The 20,542-nt window shown below is 43.7% G+C and overlaps 1 protein-coding gene across 8 annotated transcripts in view; it reads left to right on the top strand.

Annotated features, from left to right (window-relative positions):
- The window catches only part of SPECC1 (sperm antigen with calponin homology and coiled-coil domains 1), a 305,733-nt gene that overhangs the window by 282,163 nt on the left and 3,028 nt on the right, over nt 1-20,542 (top strand). For 5 of the 8 annotated variants that reach the window (XM_054536298.2, XM_054536299.2, XM_024241502.3 and 2 more), the window contains 2 exons: nt 5,767-5,883; nt 14,815-14,874. In XM_054536298.2, the coding sequence (XP_054392273.1) occupies nt 5,767-5,883; nt 14,815-14,874 (177 nt within the window). The remainder of the gene's footprint in view (nt 1-5,766; nt 5,884-14,814; nt 14,875-20,542) is intronic. The other 3 variants (XM_054536302.2, XM_054536301.2, XM_063718431.1) reach the window with 1 other exon arrangement.

Here is a 20,542-nt window from a genome sequence, read left to right on the forward strand (position 1 = left end):
GTCCTCTCCTCTCCTCACCCTTCTCTGTTGGCAGTGTCCACTGCAAACGGGACATGTGCTTCAGAGGCAAATGGAGCTGGCGTTCTGGCCCTGACTCTGGCACTAGAAATATTTCTTTTTGTTCTGGCTTTTTTATCTGTAAAATGGGTATAACACTAGTCATCGTGCATGGCTGTAAATGAGAAAATGCACAGTGACAGGCTTATCACAGGCACTCAGCAAATGCCACTGCCCTTCCCAGCCCACCATTTTTTTTTTAAAGATGGTTTCACTCTGTCGTGCAGGCGGGAGTACAGTGGCATGATCTTGGCTCACTGCAAGCTCCGCATCCTGGGCTCAAACGATCTTCTTGCTTCAGCCTCCCAAGTAGCTGGGACTACAGGCATGTGCCACCACACCCAGCTAATTTTTGTATTTTTAGTAGAGATGGGATTTCACCATGTTGGCCAGTCTGGTCTCAAACTCCTGAGCTCAAGTGATCTGCCTGCCTTGGCCTCCCAAAGTGCTGGGGTTACAGCGTGAGCTACCGCACCCAGCCAAGGGACTCATACTTAAAGGACTTTGGTCTTGCTCATTGAGCATTTGGTTTTCTATTTAAAATGTTGCCTTTCTGTTGGAAACGATCTAGTATCCGTCAGCATTGGTCTTGGGAAAGAACACTTCCAGGCAGGGCAAGCGCTTGCCTTGTGTACACAGATGCCTTGAGATCAGCATAATGTAAACGTCAAAACGAGTTTCTGGATATAAAGCCTGGCTTTCCTTCCTCCAGGTCAGCACTGCAAGAGATGGGTTTGGAGATAGGGTCTCAGCCAGCCTGTGCGTGGCAGAGGAAGGAAGGGGGAGCTCAGTACTGGCAGGGGCCACAGTGCTCTTTGCCCTTCCAAAGAGGAAAGCAGAAACCAGACCCTCTGTTAGAGGCCCTCCTTGTTTTCACCTTCCCAGGGTTTGATGTCCATACATCTGGTTTGAATGATTTCAGTGAACTGGATGGGGCACCCCACTGCCCCACCACCACCTGTCGTTTTTTCTTCTTTTTTTTTTTTTTTTTTTGAGACGGAGTCAATCTCTGTCACCCCAGCTGGAGTGCAGTGGTGCTATCTCAGCTGACTGCAACCTCCACCTCCCAGGTTCAAGCAATTCTCCTGCCTCAGCCTCCTGAGTAGCTGGGATTACAGGTACCTGCCACCATGCCCAGCTAATTTTGTATTTTTAGTAGAGTTGAGGTTTCACTACATTGGCCAGGCTGGTCTTGAACTCCTGACCTCAGGTGATCCACTCACCTCAGCCTCCGTAACCTACAAACCTCTTCAGAAAGTGTAAAATGAAAGCATTCCTCATTTCTAAAGCAGTGTCCAGGTTTCATCAGGTAGCTGTCGAACCCAAAGAGACTTTGAAGCCAAAAGTCCACAGGATTAGCTTCCCAGTGGCCCCAGAAGTTACAAGATGGGGCCCTCCCAACAAAAGGCATCCTCAGGCTTTTACGTAATGCTGATGTGCTTAGCGACTGCTGAAAGTTGATTGTGCTTGAGTCATGAAAGCCAAGATGAAGAGATGTTATTATGGTTGTGTGTTGCTTTCAGCCAGATACTCCTCGCTGGGGAAATGTAACTGCAAAGCAGACTCCAGAACACTGTCTTCCTGAAAGCTGGTGCTTTTGGGGGACATTCTGGGGCCCACCAGGGTCATCCTGGATGCTGACTAGAACTGAGAAGAGGTTTGCTGGGAAGACAGGGACAGATTCTTTGGATCTGTGTCATTCAGGTAAACCGTACATGTGACATGTGACACCCCATCTCTTTTGACCTCAGTTTCAAATGAGATATTTGACCAACCTTATTGCTAAGGGTCAGGCTAGCTTGAAATAACCCTCAAAAAATCAGGGACAGATTCTTTGTATCTGTGTCATTCAGGTAAACCGTACATGTGACATGTGACACCATCTCTTTTGACCTCAGTTTTAAATGAGATATTTGACCAACCTTATTGCTAAGGGTCAGGCTAGCTTGAAATAACCCTCAAAAAATCTAGATTAAAAACCTAAATGAGGTTATAGGCTTTTTTTGCCTAAGATTATTTGCTTCCAGAACCCTAAGGAAACTTCACAGGAAACATGGTATCATATTTTAGTACACATCTCCATCCTATGCATGTTCTCCAGAACCTCTTTACACACACTTTGAGGAGAGTTCCATCAAACCTCCTTCTCTTATTCCATCTTAATGTCATGCATTATTCCTCTTCACCCTGCCTCTCCTTTTCAGTTAGAAATTGATTCTGATAGAAACACCCTAAATGACCTTCCCAGGGCAGTCAGAGAGTTAACTTGTTGTAGGGTTGCATTTGGCCATCTGGGCAGAGGGAGGGAACAGTGGTCAGTGTCCACCCTGTGGGAGGGAGGCAGCACCCACCACAGCTTTCCAACTTTGCTGGCTTCACATTTCGCAGGACAGGGCAAGAAGAGGAAGAGCTCCTCAGTGGCTGTGGGGAGAGTGCAGGAAGGAACCCTAGACTTGCCCAATTCTTCTTGTCCCAAAACCCAACACAGACCTAAAACTCAGCCAAGCCCAAGCTATGCCCCGCTTCTGCAATCTCTTGCAAGGCCCCTGCTTAAACAACCTGAGCTCCCAGCTTTAGCAGGCTTGGGAGCTTGATGCTTCATTTGGGACAACCTTTGTGGATCCAGGGAAGAAAACCTTGTTGGGGTGAGCAGGTGGCTGACAGGACTGGGGATCTAAGAGGTGGGGATGCACTGGAGTCCCCAGCTGGCCTAGGGGACCGGTACAGGAGTCTTCAGAAGCCACCATCTCGATGGGCAGGGAGTTAGAATTGAATTGTTTTTGTTTTTGTTTTTTTGAGACAGAATGTCACCTAGGCTGGAGTGCAGTGGTGCAATCTCAGCTCACTGCAATCTCTACGTTCCAGGTTCAAGGCATTTGCCTGCCTCAGCCTCCCAAGTAGCTGGGATTACAGGTGCCCACCACCACATCTGGCTCATTTTTGTATTTTTAGTAGAGACGGGGTTTAACCATGTTGGCTAAGCTGGTCTCAAACTCTTGACCTCAGGTGATCCACTTGCCTCAGCCTTCCAAAGTGTTGGGAATAGAGGCGTGAGCCACCATGCCCAGCTAGAGTTGGATTTTAGTTTCCTTATCACTGTGTACCAAGCAGCTGCTGGGGGCTGCACCCATCCTGATGGAGGAGCTTCTTTCTCCCCATGCAGCCTCATGCTCCCTGCTTGTTTGGTGTGCTGACGGGGCTGCTGAGCAGGACGGGTTTTCTTTTCCCCCTGAGAAGCCTCCTACATTGTGGGGAGAAGAGTGTGGTAGGAAGAGCAATCCAGAGACAGCCTTGTAGGTCTTTAAGACCTTCTCATCTTGGTCTGCTTGTTGTGAATTGGGGTTATACAGAGATGGTGATGGTGGTAGTGATGACGGTGGTGGGGATGATGGTCATGGTTGTGAAGGTACTGATGATGGTGGTGGTGGTAGTGATTCCTCCTTGACCAAATAAGTCTGGGAAATGCTGGCATGTACAAAACTAATCAGGTAGGTTAATTTGAGAATAAGATATCTTTGAGCCTTTAATGACTCTCCTGAGGGATGGACAGAAATCCTCTACTGTTTTGAGCACTGAAGGCTTTTCCTCAATGCTATTCTGTGAATGGATTTGGGCAACACCAGGCCATTCCTGGTACCAAAACAAAATGTACTCTGAGCAAATTTGGGAAGTTTATTCTTATGTTGCCTTACTGAAAAATCCAAAGGTAGATTCCCATCTTTTATTATTATTATTATATTATTATTATTATTATTATTATTATTATTATTATTATTATAATACTTTAAGTTCTAGGGTACGTGTGCACAACGTGCAGGTTTGTTACATATGTATACATGTGCCATGTTGGTGTCCTGCACCCGTTAACTCATCATTTACATTAGGTATATCTCCTAATGCTATCCCTCCCCCCTCCCCCCACCCAACGACAGGCCCCACCGTTGTGTGTGATGTTCCCCACCCTGTGTCCAAATGTTCTCATTGTTCAATTCCCACCTATGAGTGAGAACATGCAGTGTTTGGTTTTCTGTCCTTGTGATAGTTTACTCAGTATGATGGTTTCCAGCTTCATCCATGTCCCTACAAAGGACATGAACTCATCCTTTTTTATGGCTGTATAGTATTCCATGGTGTATATGTGCCACATTTTCTTAATCCAGTCTATCATTGATGGACATTTGGGTTGGTTCCAAGTCTTGCTATTGTGATTAGTGCTGCAGTAAACATATGTGTGCATGTGTCTTTATAGCAGTGTGATTTATAATCTTTTGGATATATGCCCAGTAATGGGATTGCTGGGTCAAATGGTATTTCTAGTTCTAGATCCTTGAGGAATCACCACACTGTCTTCCACAATGGTTGAACTAGTTTACAGTCCCACCAACAGTGTAAAAGTGTTCCTATTTCTCAACATCCTCTCCAGCACCTGTTATTTCCTGACTTTTTAATGATCACCATTCTAACTGGTGTGAGATGGTATCTCGTTGAGGTTTTGATTTGCATTTCTCTGATGGCCAGTGGTGACGAGCATTGTTTCATGTGTCTGTTGGTTGCATAAATGTCTTCTTTTGACAAGTGTCTGTTCATATCCTTTGCCCACTTTTTGATGGGGTTGTTTGATTTTTTTCTTGTAAATTTGTTTAAGTTCTTTGTAGATTCTGGCTATTAGCCCTTTGTCAGATGGGTAGACTGTAAAAATTTTCTCCCATTCTGTAGGTTGCCTCTTCACTCTGATGGTAGTTTCTTTTGCTCTGCAGAAACTCTTTAGTTTAATTAGATCTCATTTGTCAATTTTGGCTTTTGTTGCCATTGCTTTTGGTGTTTTAGTCATGAAGTCCTTGCCCATGCCTATGTCCTGAATGGTATTGCCTAGGTTTTCTTCTAGGTTTTTTATGGTTTTAGGTCTAACATTTAAGTCTTTAATCCATCTTGAATTAATTTTTGTCTAAGGTGTAAGGAAGGGATCCAGTTTCAGCTTTCTACATATGGCTAACCAGTTTTCCCAGCACCATTTATTAAATAGGGAGTCCTTTCCCCATTTCTTGTTTTTGTCTTGTTTGTCAAAGATCAGATGGTTGTAGATGTGTGGTATTATTTCCGAGGGCTCTATTCTGTTCCATTGGTCTACATCTCTGTTTTGGTACCAGTACCATGCTGTTTTGGTTGCTGTAGCCTTGGAGTATAGTTTGAAGTCAGGTAGCATGATGCCTCCAGCTTTGTGCTTTTTGCTTAGGATTGTCTTGGCAATGCAGGCTCATTTTTGGTTCCATATGAACTTTAAAGTAGTTTTTTCCAATTCTGTGAAGAAAGTCATTGGTAGCTTAATGGGGATGGCATTGAATCTATAAATTACCTTGGGTAGTATGGCCATTTTCATGATATTGATTCTTCCTACTCATGAGCATGGAATGTTCTTCCATTTGTTTGTGTCCTCTTTTATTTCATTGAGCAGTGGTTTGTAGTTCTCCTTGAAGATGTCCTTCACATCCCTTGTAAGTTGGATTCCTAGGTATTTTATTCTCTTTGTAGCATTTGTGAATGAGAATTCACTCATGATTTTGGCTCTCTGTTTGTCTGTTATTGGTGTATAGGAATGCTTGTGATTTTTGCACATTGATTTTGTGTAGATTCCCATCTTATCACAATCTTCCTCATCTGTGATACTGCACAGTTTGCAATAGTATTTATTACTACTTTTCTTTCCTGCAGAACATTGACATCACCAATTTCAGCAGCAGCTGGAGCGATGGCCTGGCCTTCTGTGCTCTGCTCCACACCTACCTGCCTGCCCACATCCCCTACCAGGAGCTGAATAGTCAGGAGAAAGTAAGTCATGGCCCTGTCACCTTGGTTATCCTCTAAGAAATGCAGGAGGATTCCTAATTGATAAACCCCACTGTGGTAGGGGCTTACAGGCCTGAAGTAGAAGTTGGGATATTGATACCAGGTACAGATAACTCCTGACTGTTTGACTGCACCATGGAATATCCATCCTCAGCAAATCTTCCTCAGTTTCCCTTCTCAGGAATCTCACCTTCATGGTTTCAAGACCTTGGCCAGCATTTTTCAAAGCCTATTCCAAAGAACCAGCAAGCACCAACAAAAAGAATTCCCTGTTCAAATAAGTCTTGGACACTGTATATTGCATCACATTTTCGGAGAGCATGGTGCCTGTTAACACATTAAAGACTTCAAGAAGTCCTACATTAAGAAATCTATGTGACTGTTTAACCCAACATAGATCAGATCCACTTAATCTCTTTACTTATATTTGTCTGTTTTACTACAATCACACAACAAGGGTTGGCAGATTTTCCCTGTTAAGGGCCATGTAATAGACTCAGTGGGTCAGGTGGTCCAGTCACAACTATTCAACTCTACCATCGGGCTAAAGAGGCCATTGGTCACTTTGTAAATGAATGTGCATGGCTGTGTCCCAAAAAACTTTATTTACAAAAACAGGCTATGAACCAGATTTGGGACAGCAGTTTGCCAACCCCTGACCTAGAATCTCCTACAAAATGTCCCACAGAGCATACTTTGGAAAATACTGTGCTGGGTCCTGCTGTTGGTCACTCAAGAATTTCTTGTCAAGCATCGGGCACTATCATAAGAAAACAATCAACAATAGAGATGTTCTGTGCCCTCATGAGCTAGACAGATAATAAGCGAGTAGACTTATAACAAGTAAAATTATAAATTAGCAAGGATAAGTGGTCCAAGAGCCCAGAGAGAAACTCAGTGCTGTGAGACTGAGTGATGGGGATCACATTTAGACCAGGGAGACTGCAGCGGTGATGTCAAAACTGGCGTTGGGGCTGGGCATAGTGGCTCCCGCCTGTAATCCCAGTACTTTGGGAGGCCGAAGCGGGTGGATCACCTGAGTTCAGGAGTTCAAGACCAGCCTGCCCAACATGGTGAAACTCCATCTCTACTAAAAATACAAAAATTAGCTGGGCGTGCTGATGCACACCTGTAATCCCAGCTACTTGGGAGGCTGAGGCAGGAGAATTGCTTGAACCTGGGAGGCGGATCGCACCACTGCACTTCAGTCTGGGCAACAGAGCAAGACTCCTTCTCAAAAAAAAAAAACCGGCATTGGAAGGTAGAGGAGGCAGCAGTGCAGAGCCAGGGCTATGGAGCAGCTGCAGCTAGGGAACACCTTGGTGTTGTCCAGGCCATGGAAGAAGGCTGGTTGGCTGGATGCAGTTAGTGGGGCCAGAGAGGCTGTGCTGATCCAGGGAAGTCGAGGGGGCAGACCCCCATAGCTGGGCTGATCTGGGGAGTCTGGGGCGGGAGAGGCCGCAGAGCTTCCCCACAGCTCTAGTTTGGCCTCACCCACTAACCACAAGGGTGGTAGCAAAGCAGACGGAAAGACATAAAAGGATTCGAAATATGTCTCAGACAGAATCAACTGGACTTAGTGACAGATTGGTTGTAGGGGAGGAGGAGAGGAAGGAGTCAAAGATGACGCCCTGGTGTCTAGTTTGAAAGGGCCATTTTCTGAGATGGGGAGGGCATAGGCATAGATATGTTTAAAAGCTCTGTTTCGATTATCCCACATCAGGATTTAAGTAAAGTACAAAGAAGGATCATAGCAATGACAATAACTGAGCAAAGTAATTTAATTTTTAAGGTGTTAGAATTCTCCAAAAAAGCAGAACCAAAAGAGAGAGAGAGTGTGTGTGTGTGTGTGTGTGTGTGTGTGTGTGTAGAGAGAGAGAGAGAGAGAGAGGTGGGGGCTGGGGAGAGATTTATTCTAAGGAACTAGCTCGAGATTATAGAAGCTAGCAAGTCCAGCATCTGCAGGGTAAGCCGCAGGCTAGAGACTCAGGGAAGAGCTGATACTACAGTCCCAATGTGAAGCCCATTTGCTGGTGGAATTCCGTCTTCTTGGGTGAGGTTAGCCTTTTCTATTAAGGCCTTCACCTGATTAGATGAGGCCCACCCACACTAAGTGGGGTCATTTGCTTTGCCTAAAGTCTCCTGCTTTAAATGTTAAACTCAGGCCATGTGTGGGGGCTCATACTTGTAATCCCAGCACTTTGGGCGGCCGAGACAGGAGGATCACTTGAGCCCAGGAGTTTAAGACCAGCCTAGGCAACATAGGGAGACCCCCATTTCTACAAAAAAAATTTTTTTTTAATTAGCTGGGCTTGGTGGTACACATCTGAGGTTCCAGCTACTCAGGAGGCTGAGGTGGGAGAATCACTTGACTCTGGGAGTTTGAGGCTGTAGCAAGCCATGATTGTACCACTGCTCTCCAGCCTGGGTGACAGACCCTGTCTCAAAAAAAAAAAAAAAGGGGGAAAAAAAAAAAAACCTTCACAGAAACATCTAGAATAATATTTGGCCAAGTATCTGGGTACCGTGCCTATCCAAGTTGACACATACAATTAACCATCACAGAATGTATTAAAATCTTTAAATTACTTTTCTGTGGGGTGCTTTGTTTGTGAAGCAGGCTGGACAGGATTATTAAACATTCTGGGGGGAAGGTTGTGTTTAAATCACGTAAAGTCTGAGGTGCTGTGAAATATGCAAGTGGCGATGGCAGGCAGGCGATTGCACAGCAAATCCGGAGCTGGATGGGAGAGCAGAGCTTGAAACACAGATCTGGGGGTCGTCCATGAAGAGATCCATGCTGTCTAATGCAGGTTCCTGAGATGATGGGAATGTTGTGTATCTGCACTGCCCACAGGGCAGCCACCAACCACACCTGCTTTTGAGCACTTGAAATGTGGCAGATGTGACTGAAGACTGAATTTTTAATTTCAATTTTCATGTTAATTTAAATAGCCACATCATGTATGGCTGCCATGTTGGACAGCATGGGCACAAATGGAATTTAAAGCCATTAGAGTGGAGGAGAGTACCCAGTCCCTTGGTCTTACGGAAACATAGAGAGGGAGGACCGAGGAACACACCTGGGAACCCCAGTGTTTGTTGTGGAGGTAGAGGAGGAGGACACAGCAAAGGGGACCAGGAAGGAGCAGCCAGAGAGGTGGCCTGAGCTGGGGCCACAGGCTGCAGCAGCCTCACGGGTCACAGGTGTGATCTATGCATTCATTCCCTCCCTGCCCTCTTGATGTCTTAGTGTCTGCTTTTCTGATATGATGTTGTGGAGATAACTGAGGAAATAGTGGGCATGAAAGCACTGAAAATAGTCAGAAGGCCTTTCTAACACTGTGGTGGGTGAAGCCCACACACGCACACACCTACGTCCTCCTGACAGTGTGTGTGGGTCACTCCCTGCAGTCACCCAGACAGACTGGCTGCTTTGTCCTTGAATCAGCATGGCTGTATTGGAAAATTATGGACCTAAAAGTGTTTGTTCTCAGGCTCCAAACTGTGAGCCTTGCCTCCTGGGCCAGAGCTCCTGTGTCTGGCACTAGTCTCTGCGATTCTGAGCGCGGAGGCTCCGCCAGCTGCCCAGGCCTCCTGCAGCCGCGGCAGCACGCAGTGGGGGCAGGCTGAGGCCATGGCATAGGCCCCTGCTCCTTACATGCAGGGTTGAATTTCTTCTCCAGACCAATCACCCAACCACCAGGGAGTGTGTAAGGCAGCATGTGGAAGACTGTGGGTCTGTGATGAGAGTCCGAGTCAGCCCTGGATGTCTGGAATTTTTCATTTTAGGATCTGTTTGGCCTTACAGTAATCTTGAATTGGGTTGTGTCCCATAGCCTAGGATTTTATTTGCTAATTACAGCCCGTTTGCCACTCTCTGAAGGAACAACCAGCCTCCTGTTTCCTAAATGCCCCATCCTGGCCACACTCTGGAGGATCCACAGTGGCTGCAGTGACATTTCGCCTCTTCTTGGTGTGTGGCTTGCCCTGGGGGATGCTGGCGTTCTTTTTGGTGAGAGAGGCCGTATCTATCACAGTTATGGGTGTGGGTTTTCAAAGTAACGTATCCCAACAGGCAGACTCATACCATATAAAACTGAGCACACGGGGAGAATCTTACTAGAGCAGAGAGGGGAAAGAGCAGGGAAGATTTCCTAAAAGTATATTAGAAGCTGGGTATCACAGGGAGCAAGTGGATGTGAATACAGCACATACCTTGGGTCATCAGGATGAGAGGCACATGTGTCCAGCCCCAGCCTGGAGCCGTGTTCCCCTATGTGCTCAGTGCCAGGGCATTTTTTTTTTTTAAATTTACACATACATCAGAAAGGGCACCAAGAGAAGCCTTTAATGTTTGTAAAGCTATTAAAATTAAAATCTAAAAAGTATGTGATAGAGTTGTTGATAGCCCAGAATGTATAGAAATTATGAGCTGTCCCCACCTGTATGGAAGCAGTTAAACTATGTCTGACATTGGTATTAAGTAGGGAATTTCTGATAAAAACTAACAAGCATGTCTTCTATGATAGTAAAGAGATATATGATCACAGGGTGAGATTTACAGTCCATGAAAGATTTTGTCATTTTGTTGTTGTTGCTGTTTTGAGACAGAGTCTGACTCTGTCACCCAGGCTGGAGTGCAGTGGTACCATCTCAGCTTACTGCAACCTCCGCCTCCCGAGTTCAAGCGATTCTCCTGCCTCAGCCTCTCGAGTAGCTGGGACTACAGGCACACGGCACTACACCTGGCTAGTTTTTATATTTTTAGTAGAGATGGGGTTTCATCATGTTGGTCAGGCTGGTCTCAAACTCCTGACTTCAGGTGATCCACTCGCTTGGGCCTCCCAATAGTTTTGGGATTACAGTGGTGAATCACTGTGCCCAGCCATTTTTGTTTTTATTGTTTTCAATAAAAAGGGCATTCACTTGTCCACCTATGCAACTCTCTGCTTAGTCCAGACGGACTCAGGTAGTGGACTGGAGCGTGCTTATGTCAGTGTCTGAAATGAATGAAGTGTGACCCTGAGAGGGGGAACTCTAGGATTGGCATCTTTCTCCCGTCATTTTTGAGTGTGAGGCCCAACGAGCCCAACCCCTCAATCCCTGCTTTTGACTAAGAGTTTTGCCACAGGTTGGGCACTTAGGCTGTCCTGGAACTGGAAGGTCCCAGGCCTGCACCATCCTCCCCCGACCAGGGCAGACTGAAGCAGTGATGGCGTCACCCTGCCCGGCCCCTGTGGGCTGAGCTGCATCTGAAGCTTACAGCCCGTGGGGGAAGTGAGGCCCTTCGGAGCTGCTGCTTGTCTGTGGCTTCTGCCTTCCAGGTGGCCTCTGCACAGTGGTGGTGACAGTGATCAAATGAAAGAGCATTGAGATAATAACACTTGGTCACAGATGTTCTGCTGCTGCAAAAATGAATAAAAGTTACTGTTGTGAATAAAAAACAACCCCCTCTCTATATTCCATGTCACTCTGTATACTATTTCAGGGTATTTTGAGACAGTTTTTCATCAAGGGATCCTCCCACCTCAGGCTTCCGAGTAGCTGGGATTACAGGCATGTTACCACCACGCCTGGCTCCGCTTGTGTTTTCACAACAGATATTGAACACAGAAGAAACAGCGTGCAGCACCCTGTGAAAACACAAGCGGTGCCAGGCATTGTGGCATGCACCTGTAATCCCAGCTACTCCAGAGCCTGAGGTCGGGGGATCCCTTGAGCCCAGGATTTTGAGGCTGCAGTAGTGAGCCCATCTAAAAAAAAAAAAAAAAAAAAGAAAAAAGAAAAAAAAAAAAGAAACAAAGAAAACATAAGTGGTTTCATTAGACTCAAACTAGAAGGTTTTTGCATAAAACCTTGAGTTTAAAAATGCTTTCTCGTTAGACCTTACTAGTAATCAGTGAATACAAATTAAAACAATAAAATATTTTTAGCCTGACACATTTGGCAGAGACAGTACAGGAAAATAGCCACTTATACACTATTGCTGGAACCAAAAATTGGGGTAACGCTCTAGAAAGCAATGTTTGGCATTACATATTAAAAGCCATAAAATATTTGACTTCCGGAATAATGGTGGCCTAAAAACTGGCTAAAAACCAAAAGGACTGAAGTAAACACAAAGACCTCAATAGCACCAAAATAGGAGATTGCTGCCATTAATTTGGGCTAAATGGAAGGAAGCCAGGAGTTCACAGCTCCACTCTCGGCAGAACAGAGTAGTGTTAGGGAAACAAGTGTGCAGTTTCCAGCCCATGCCCGCTCCTTTCCTTTAATTTCAAGGAAGGGGCATGGCAGCCTGGGCAGGATCACCACAGATCAACAGCTTTCCAAGGCATGGGCCACAGACTGGAAGAAAATGTGGTGGCCACATCTTTCTGTTTTTTGGTGACCTGGTGCCTACAGTTTGCTTCGGTGTCAGGGAAAACCTGTCGCTTCAGGCTCTAGATGTTCAAGCAAGGGCAGAGAGTGAGAGCCGTGCGGGAAATGGAAAAGGGTATAAAATGATGTATGAAATCTAAAATATATAATTATGTATAAAATCTAAACATATAAAATTAAGAAATTTGGACAGGTGCTGTGGCTCATGTCTGTAATCCCAGCAGTTCGGAAGACCTTGACAGGCGGATCACCTGAGTTCAGGAGTTCAAGACCAGCCTGGCCAATATGGTGAAACCCTGTCTCTATTAAAAATACAAAAATTAGCCAGGCGTGGTAGTGGGCGTGTGTAGTCCCAGCTACTAGGGAGGCTGAGGCAAGGGAACTGGTTGAACCCAAGAGGCAGAGGTTGCAGTGAGCCGAGATTGTGCCACTGCACTCCAGCCTGGGTGACACAGCGAGACTCCATCTCAAAAAAATTAAGAAATTCTACTGAGGAACATAATGGCCAGGTGCCGTAGCTCACACCTGTAATCCCAGCACTTTGGGAGGCTGAGGTAGGCAGGTCGCTTGAGCCCAGGAGTTCGAGACTAGCCTGGTCAACATGACGAAACCCCTTCTCTACTAAAAATACAAAAAAAAAAAAAAAAAAAAAAGCCGGGTGTGGTGGTGCATGTCTATAATCTCAGCTACTGAGGTGACTGAGAAACGAGAATCACTTGAACCTGGGAGGCAGAGGTTGCAGTGAGTTGAGCTCAAGCCACTACACTCCAGTCTGGGTGACAGGGCGAGATTCCATCTCAAGAAAAGGAAATTCCACTGAGGAACTTAAAACTGAATATGTAGAGAAACAATTCTCTCTCAATTATACTTAATATAACAATTTAATTTTAATATAATCCTAGTAATTTTGAAATGAATTTTGGAATGGGAGAAGCATGAACAATTGATTCTTAAGTTCATCTAGATGAACAAACATCAGAGAATAGCCAGGAAGAGTCCCCAAAAGAAGCCACACACTAGGGCTGAATGACTGTGGAGCACACTACCATTAACATTCTAAGGGGAAATTATTTTCAGCCTCAGATTCCCTGTCCAGCCAGCCTGTTAACTGAACGTGATGGTAGAAAGGGGAAATTTTCATACATCCCGAAAATGTGTCTCCCCATATTCTTTCTTGAGAAGGAAACCTAGGCAATAGGGGGAGTAAAATCCAAAAATCAGTGAGGTTCTGGAGGGCTTGGGGCTGTAGGGTTTCATAGAATGATGAGATGATTAAGAGCTTGAGGCTGTGATAAAGGAGAAGATGAGAAGCTGTGTGAGGAAGCCAGGGTCCAACTATGAGGCAGGCCCTCTGTGTCAGAATAGAATGGCGGTAGCCACAAGGAGAATGTTAGGACTTAAAAGCAACAGTCAGAATGGGCAAGAGGCCAGATGAGAAGGAGGCACGAAGCCCTCCTCCCAGTGAGGAAAACCCCAAACAAGCAGAAATGTAGGAAAAAACCAAACTTTTGAAGAAAGGCAGGGTCCAAATCTGGGGCACACTAAAATGTGGGGTGATTTTGACGACTGGTAGAGTAACAGAGGAACTCCTTTGAATGATGCTTTGAGTGGCTCAGGTCATGATGGTAGAGCTGTAGAGGACACGTGCCCAGAGCTGGCTTCTGTGATGCCACTTGTGGTTTTCAGCTTCCAGAATCATTCTAGTCAGAGAGCACAGAGGACTTAAATGTGCTTCCAGGGAAGGAAGCAAATGTTCTCAGCTGTGACAATGTACAACTTGACCAGGTGGAGGGAAGAAAGGGTAATTTACTCCTGACATACAAAGTAGAGTCAAGAAGTGTTGTCCATACCCAATGGGACAAAAAATAGAAGTTCAAGGATATTATTTAAGGTCACAAACATAGCTAATATTAATACGGGCAGTAAAATTAGCTATGTGTCTACAGTGTAAGGAGGAGGCAGATGCATGGTGCCTGAGTCCTCATTTGTCCTGGAGGAAATCAGTAGAAAATGCCTTCATTTTAGAAATCAAGTAGTAGTTGTGTAAGCATATTACAGAGATACGGAAATAATCCATAACTAAACAGAAATTGAAAGGTAGTTCTCTGAAGGACCAGGATTGAAGGAAGGAACAGGTTTTCATTTTATTTAAATACAATCTATATATACTATAATATATGCATTTATTACTTTGATAATTTGTTTGATATAGCATCATGTTTAAGCAACTTTGTTATGCAACAGAATGTTTATGCCATAAATCTTGCAAAGTATGAATTACCTAAATCTTGACAAAGGTAAACAAAAATTTATCTTTGATAGGTGTCAATCAGTAATGTTAGTTTTGGTGCAGTTGCAACCTGTTGATTTTTTTTTCTTAAACTGAGACCATATATTGTACACTTGACTTTCTATTCTTTGTTTTATAATAGTGAATAATCTATATGGGAATATCAGTTGATATTCTTTCCTGGCAAAAGCTGTATATTTTAAATTACTGATTCCAGTCTCTTTGTCTTTTTAACTTAGAAGAGGAATCTCTTGTTGGCATTTGAAGCAGCTGAAAGTGTAGGCATCAAACCCAGCCTGGTAAGTATCCTATTTTGTATCCTTGTGATACTTTATTTTAATTGTATGAGAAATAACTTGATGCCATCTGATAAACAATTTCTTGTAGAACATTGACATCTGTTTGCCGAAAGTCTGTTGCTCTCAATACCTAATATAGAGTTATCCAGTTGATATAATCACATATCAACATATGATTTAGAGATTTTCAACTCTAAGAGATTTTCAATTGCATAAGATTTCATATGGACAAATTTCAGTTCTGGAAACACAGTAGACTGAATTATTATTAGAGCCCTCTTGTTCAGAGCACCTAGAAATCTGAATAAAATGCTATGTTAAAAAATATCAACACATAGCTAAGCTCTCAAGAAAGAATGGGAAATACCCAGATGCCAGAAATGTAAAACAAAGCAGAAACCAGGCACAACTGAGCCTGCAAAACTCGGCAGGGGTGGGTGGGGGATGGTGGGCCAAGCAAGCACCAAGCCTGCATAAAGCCAAGGCTCACAACATGCTGATCTTCTTAGTGAAAGCAGAAATCTCTAAAACTCCACCAGCCAGCCCAGGGAGGTGATAAGGAAGCTGGTCTCCACCTGAGATTGTGTGAGCACGTGCGCGCAGAGAGAGGAAAAGGAGAGAGAGAAAAGAGAGACAGTCTCTTGCAAGGAAAGGAAACAGGGCCAGATGAGGTTTAGAGTCCAAATTTATAATCTCTGTGCTGCATGAAGCCCTTAGTATACTCTTAGATGCAGGAAGCCCCTGGGCTGATACTACAATGGCTGCTAAAAAGTACCAGAACACTTGAGAAAATGATCTACTTGAGCTAGTCAGCAGATACAGCAAACAAAAGGATTATCTACCAGAACTTGAGATGATAAATAATAAGAGACTACCAAAAGACTATTTAAACATATGAAAGAGATAAAAGGAGGAATAGAAACCACAAGGAAAGAATGATTCTATTTAAAAAAGAGTTTTGTAAAAAGAATCAAATAACACTTCTAGAAATGAAAATTTGGAATTAAGACCACAATATGTGTTGCCAAACTCATTAGATACAGCAGAAGAGAGAAATACTAAATTGGAAAATAAATATAGGGACATCACCCAAAATATAAAAGAGACATTAAAAAATATAAAATATAATGGTAAGGTTGAATTAGTATGTGTTCAGCTTCAAGAAATGGAAAACCCAACCAGCAATTGCTTAAACCATAAAAATGTTAATTTTCTTAACAGTAGTAGTTTTAGAACTGGTTCACCACTCAGTATTGTAATCAAAGCCCCAGAGTGTCTCCTCTCCATTCTCACCATCTTTAATCTGTTCCTTTTGTCCCTTTGTGGTTGAAGGTGGCTGCCAAACTTCAGACATCACTTCCACCTACAGGGCAGGAAGAAGGGGAAGAGATAGAGCAAGTGCCTCCTATCTTTCCCTTTAAAGAATGAAAGTAAAAGGCTCCCTGGGTTTCTCCAGGTCATTGGCAGTACTCTGTTACATGGTCCCCAGCTGCAAGGGCATTTGAGGAAGTGAGTGTATGAACAGTTTTCAGTTTCTTTAGTGGGAAGCCTGTGAGGGAGAGAGCTTGGGAATGACTGTTGGGCTGTCTAAATAATAGTGTCTGTCTCAGAATTTAAGAGACATGGACAAAAAAAATCAGACGATGGACATGTTCCATGCCCAGAGGGAATTCCAGATGAAAAGGATAGAAAGAATGGAATGGAGACAGTATTTGAAGATATGATGCCTGAAAATTTTCCAGAATGATGAAAGGATAATGAAAGAGTCCACAGATTCTTCATTTATCTCAAGCAGGATGAATAAAACAAAATATCCATCCAGACATATTGTAATGAGACTACAGAAAAAGCAAAGACAGATAATCTATTAAAAATTTCTGTTCACCAGTAATAAAAATACAACCTAGTAGGAAATTATCAAAGACTAGAAGAGAAAATTCACAGAAGATGATGATGAATGGTCAATGAGGATTTTTAAAGATGTTCAATGTAATTAGGGATTGGGAAAATCTAAGTTGAAATAAAAATGAGATACAATTCCAGCTGGGTGCAGTGGCCCATACCTGTAATCCCAGCACTTTGGGAGGCCGAGGTGGGTGGATCACCTGAGGTCAGGAGTTTGAGACCAGCCTGGCCAACATTGCAAAAGCCCATATCTACTAAAAATACACAAAATTAGCTGGGTGTGGTGCCGGGTGCCTGTAATCCCAGCTACTCGGGAGGCTGAGACAGGAGAATTGCTTGAACCCAGGAGGCGGAGGTTGCAGTGAGCCAAGATTGCACCATTGCACTCCAGCCTGGGTGACAAGAGCGAAACTCCATCTCAAAAAAAAAAAAAAAAAAATACAATTCCATAACCCTCAAAGCATGTGGGGAATCTGAGAAATGAAAAAGTGAATGTACATCTATTGTGAAATCTCATCACCATCAACAGTGCTATGCCAGTATAATTTTGAAACAGAATGGACAGTTTTCTAGAAAAATACAAGTATATTTCTTCAAATATTAAATGTAAATATTCCCATGAAACTTAAGAAGAAATAAAACTTTAACCATTAAAGAGGTTGAATTTATGCTTTAAAATGTAGTCACACACACAAAGAAAAAATATCCCCATCAGCCCAGATTTTGCTAAATCTTTAAGACACAGATATCCCTATTGTGTATTGACAAGTCTGGGAAATTTAAAAAGGAGTGAGGAAACTTACACATCTGAGCAGGGTGGAGTAGCAGGGATCTCCCTTCAGAAACAACAGAACTGAGGAGTACCAACAGGGAGATCAGGTGAGGGTAAAGATACAATGAGACCTTGTTGGAAGATTATATTTTACACAGAATACGTTTTTCTTTGGAGTGCTGTAATTAATATTTACTTCTGTTTAAATGTAATACCTTTTTCTTAATTTTCATCTAATGTGCTATAGAAGTTAGTGAGCTGGGAAGTGAATGAGGTCATTTTGTTGTCCTAATTGTCAGAGCCGGGGTTTCATTTGTGTGGATGGTCTGTGAGGAGCTGCTGACACACATGATAATTAATCTCAAAGGCATTTAGGAGTGTTTGTAAGCACTTTCCCAGCTTATTCCACCAAGAAAATAGAAATTTCCTACATTCTTAAATTTGCTTTTCAGTACTTTGATGTGGATTGGAAAATCCAATATGTTGAATTACACATGACACTTTAAAACTACACCCAGTCAGAAGTGACAGCAGTAATCCCCAAATCTTCAGTCAAGTTCTGTTGTTAGATTATGCCAGGAAAATTGTCTTATATGTTTATATTCAAGTAAATATAAGTTTCTGGGGTATAACATACTAGGATGAGATCTTTATTTTTATAATTTCAACTTTTATTTTAGATTCAAGGAGTAAATGTACAGGTTTGTTACATGGGTACACTGGATGATGCTGAGGTTTGGGGTATGAGTGATCCTGTCACCCAGATAGTGCACATAGTAGCCAATAGTTTTTCAGCCCTTGCCTCCCTCCCTCCCTTCTCCCTCTTGTAGTCCCCAGTGTCTACTGTCCCCGTCTTTATGTCCATGACTACCCAGTGTTGAGCTCGCACTTATAAGTGAGAACATGTCTTACTTGGTTTTCTGTTTGTGCATTAGTTTGCTGAGGATAATGGCCCCTAGCTGAATCCACGCTGCTGCAAAGGACATGATTTTGTTCTTTTTATGGCTTCATAGTATTCCATGGCATATACATACCACATTTTCTTTATCCAGCCTACTGGTTTTCTTTTTTTTTTTAATTTTTTCTTTTCTTTTTTTTTTTTGAGATGGAATTTCACTCTTGTTGCCCAAGCTAGAGTGCAATGGTGCAATCTTGGCTCACTGCAACCTCCGACTCTCGGGTTCAAGCAATTCTCCTGCCTCAGCCTCCTGAGTAGCTGGGATTATAGGCACGCACCACGACGCCCAGCTAATTTTTTGTATTTTTTTAGTAGAAATGGGGTTTCACCATGTTAGCCAGGCTGGTCTTGAACTCCTGACCTCATGTGATCCACCTGCCTCAGCCTCCCAAAGGGCTGGGATTACAGGCATGAGCCACTGTGCCCGGCCCTTTATCCAGTCTACTGTTGATGGACACCTAGGTTGATTTCATGTCTTTGCTATTGTGACTAGCACTGTGATGAACATGAATGTGCATGTGTTTTTGGTAGAACGATTTCTTTTCTTCTGGATATATACCCAGTAATGGTATTGCTGGGTCATATGGTAGTTCTGTTTTAAGTTCTTTGAGAAATCTCCAAATTGCCTTCCACAGTAACTGAACTAATTTACATTTCCACCAAGAGTGTATTCCCTTTTCTCCACAGCGTTGTCAGCATCTGTTACTTTTTGACTTTTTATCAATAGCCATTCTGACGGGTGTGAGATGATGAGATCTTTAAAAATGAAACTCTGTAGTGTTCCCCAGATATTAGAAAGTGTTCTTTCTCAGCCACCGTGTAAGGAGAGCATCTTAGCCAGCCCAATTACAGATGCGAGCAACTCCCCAGAAAAGGAGTCAGGCGAGGGACGATATGTGATGTCACTGTCATAAAAACGGCTAAAACATGTGTCCCCAGGGCTTCTGTGTCTTTACCAGGCCATGCAGTCCATGAGGGCTGTTGCTCACTGAGTGCCAGCATGCCCACCAGGACAGCCGCTGCAGGACTGGGTGCTGGCATGCCCCCGTGGAGGGAGGTCACCACGCAGCAATTCCTGAGGCATGGCTGGGCCTACTCTGCAAGTGTAAACTTAATGAGCTGTGCTTAAATAGCTAATTTGTGCTTGATTGTGTGACAAGCATTTTTTTTTCATATTTACTGTATGTATCTACCATTCTGGGCATTTTTCATGCAAGGACTTGTTGGACCCTCACGGAGGTCTTGCGAGGTGGATGCACTCTACAAGAGGAAACTGAGGCACATGGCTTATGAGCAGGAAAGGCAAGAGGCAAGGCCAGGCAGGCAGCTCCAGAGCGCATGCCCTCAACCACCTGGACAACTGTGTCTGCCTTCTGCACATATCTTACTAGATTTAGACCTTAGTGGGGTTTTTTTTTTTTTGGTGCTATTGTAAATGATATTGTTTTTCTTATTACAAAATCCAGTTGTTCAATCGGTATATAGGACAGCAATGGACTTTTGTATACTGACGTTGTATCCTGAGACTTAGCTAAACCTGCGTGTAAATGCTTTGGGATTTTTTAAACAATCATATCATCTGCAAATAAAGGCAGTTTTATGTCTCCCTTTCCAATCTGCGTGCCATTTGTTTCTTTTTCATGCCGTTTTGCACTAGCTAGAATTTCCAGTACATTTTTTTTTGTTTCTGTTTTTGAGATGGAGTCTTGCTCTGTCACCCAGGCTGGAGTGCAATGGCATGGTCTTGGCTCACTGCAACCTCTGCCTCCTGGGTTCAAGTGATTCTCCTGCCTCAGCCTCCTGAGTAACTGGGATTACAGGCACCTGTCACCATGCCTGGCTAATTTTTTTGTATTTTTAGTAGAGACGGAGTTTCAGTATGTTTGCCAGGCCCGTCTTGAACTCCTGACCTCAGGTGATCCACCCGCCTCGGCCTCCCAAAGTGCTGGGATTACAGTCCAGTACAGTTTTAAATAGGACAGATGAGAAAGGGCATCCTTGCCTTGTTCATGATTTTACGGGGGGAATGTTCA

The sequence above is a fragment of the Pongo abelii genome, chromosome 19 (assembly GCF_028885655.2).
Source record: "Pongo abelii isolate AG06213 chromosome 19, NHGRI_mPonAbe1-v2.0_pri, whole genome shotgun sequence".
In the NCBI taxonomy this organism is placed as follows: Eukaryota; Metazoa; Chordata; class Mammalia; order Primates; family Hominidae; genus Pongo; species Pongo abelii.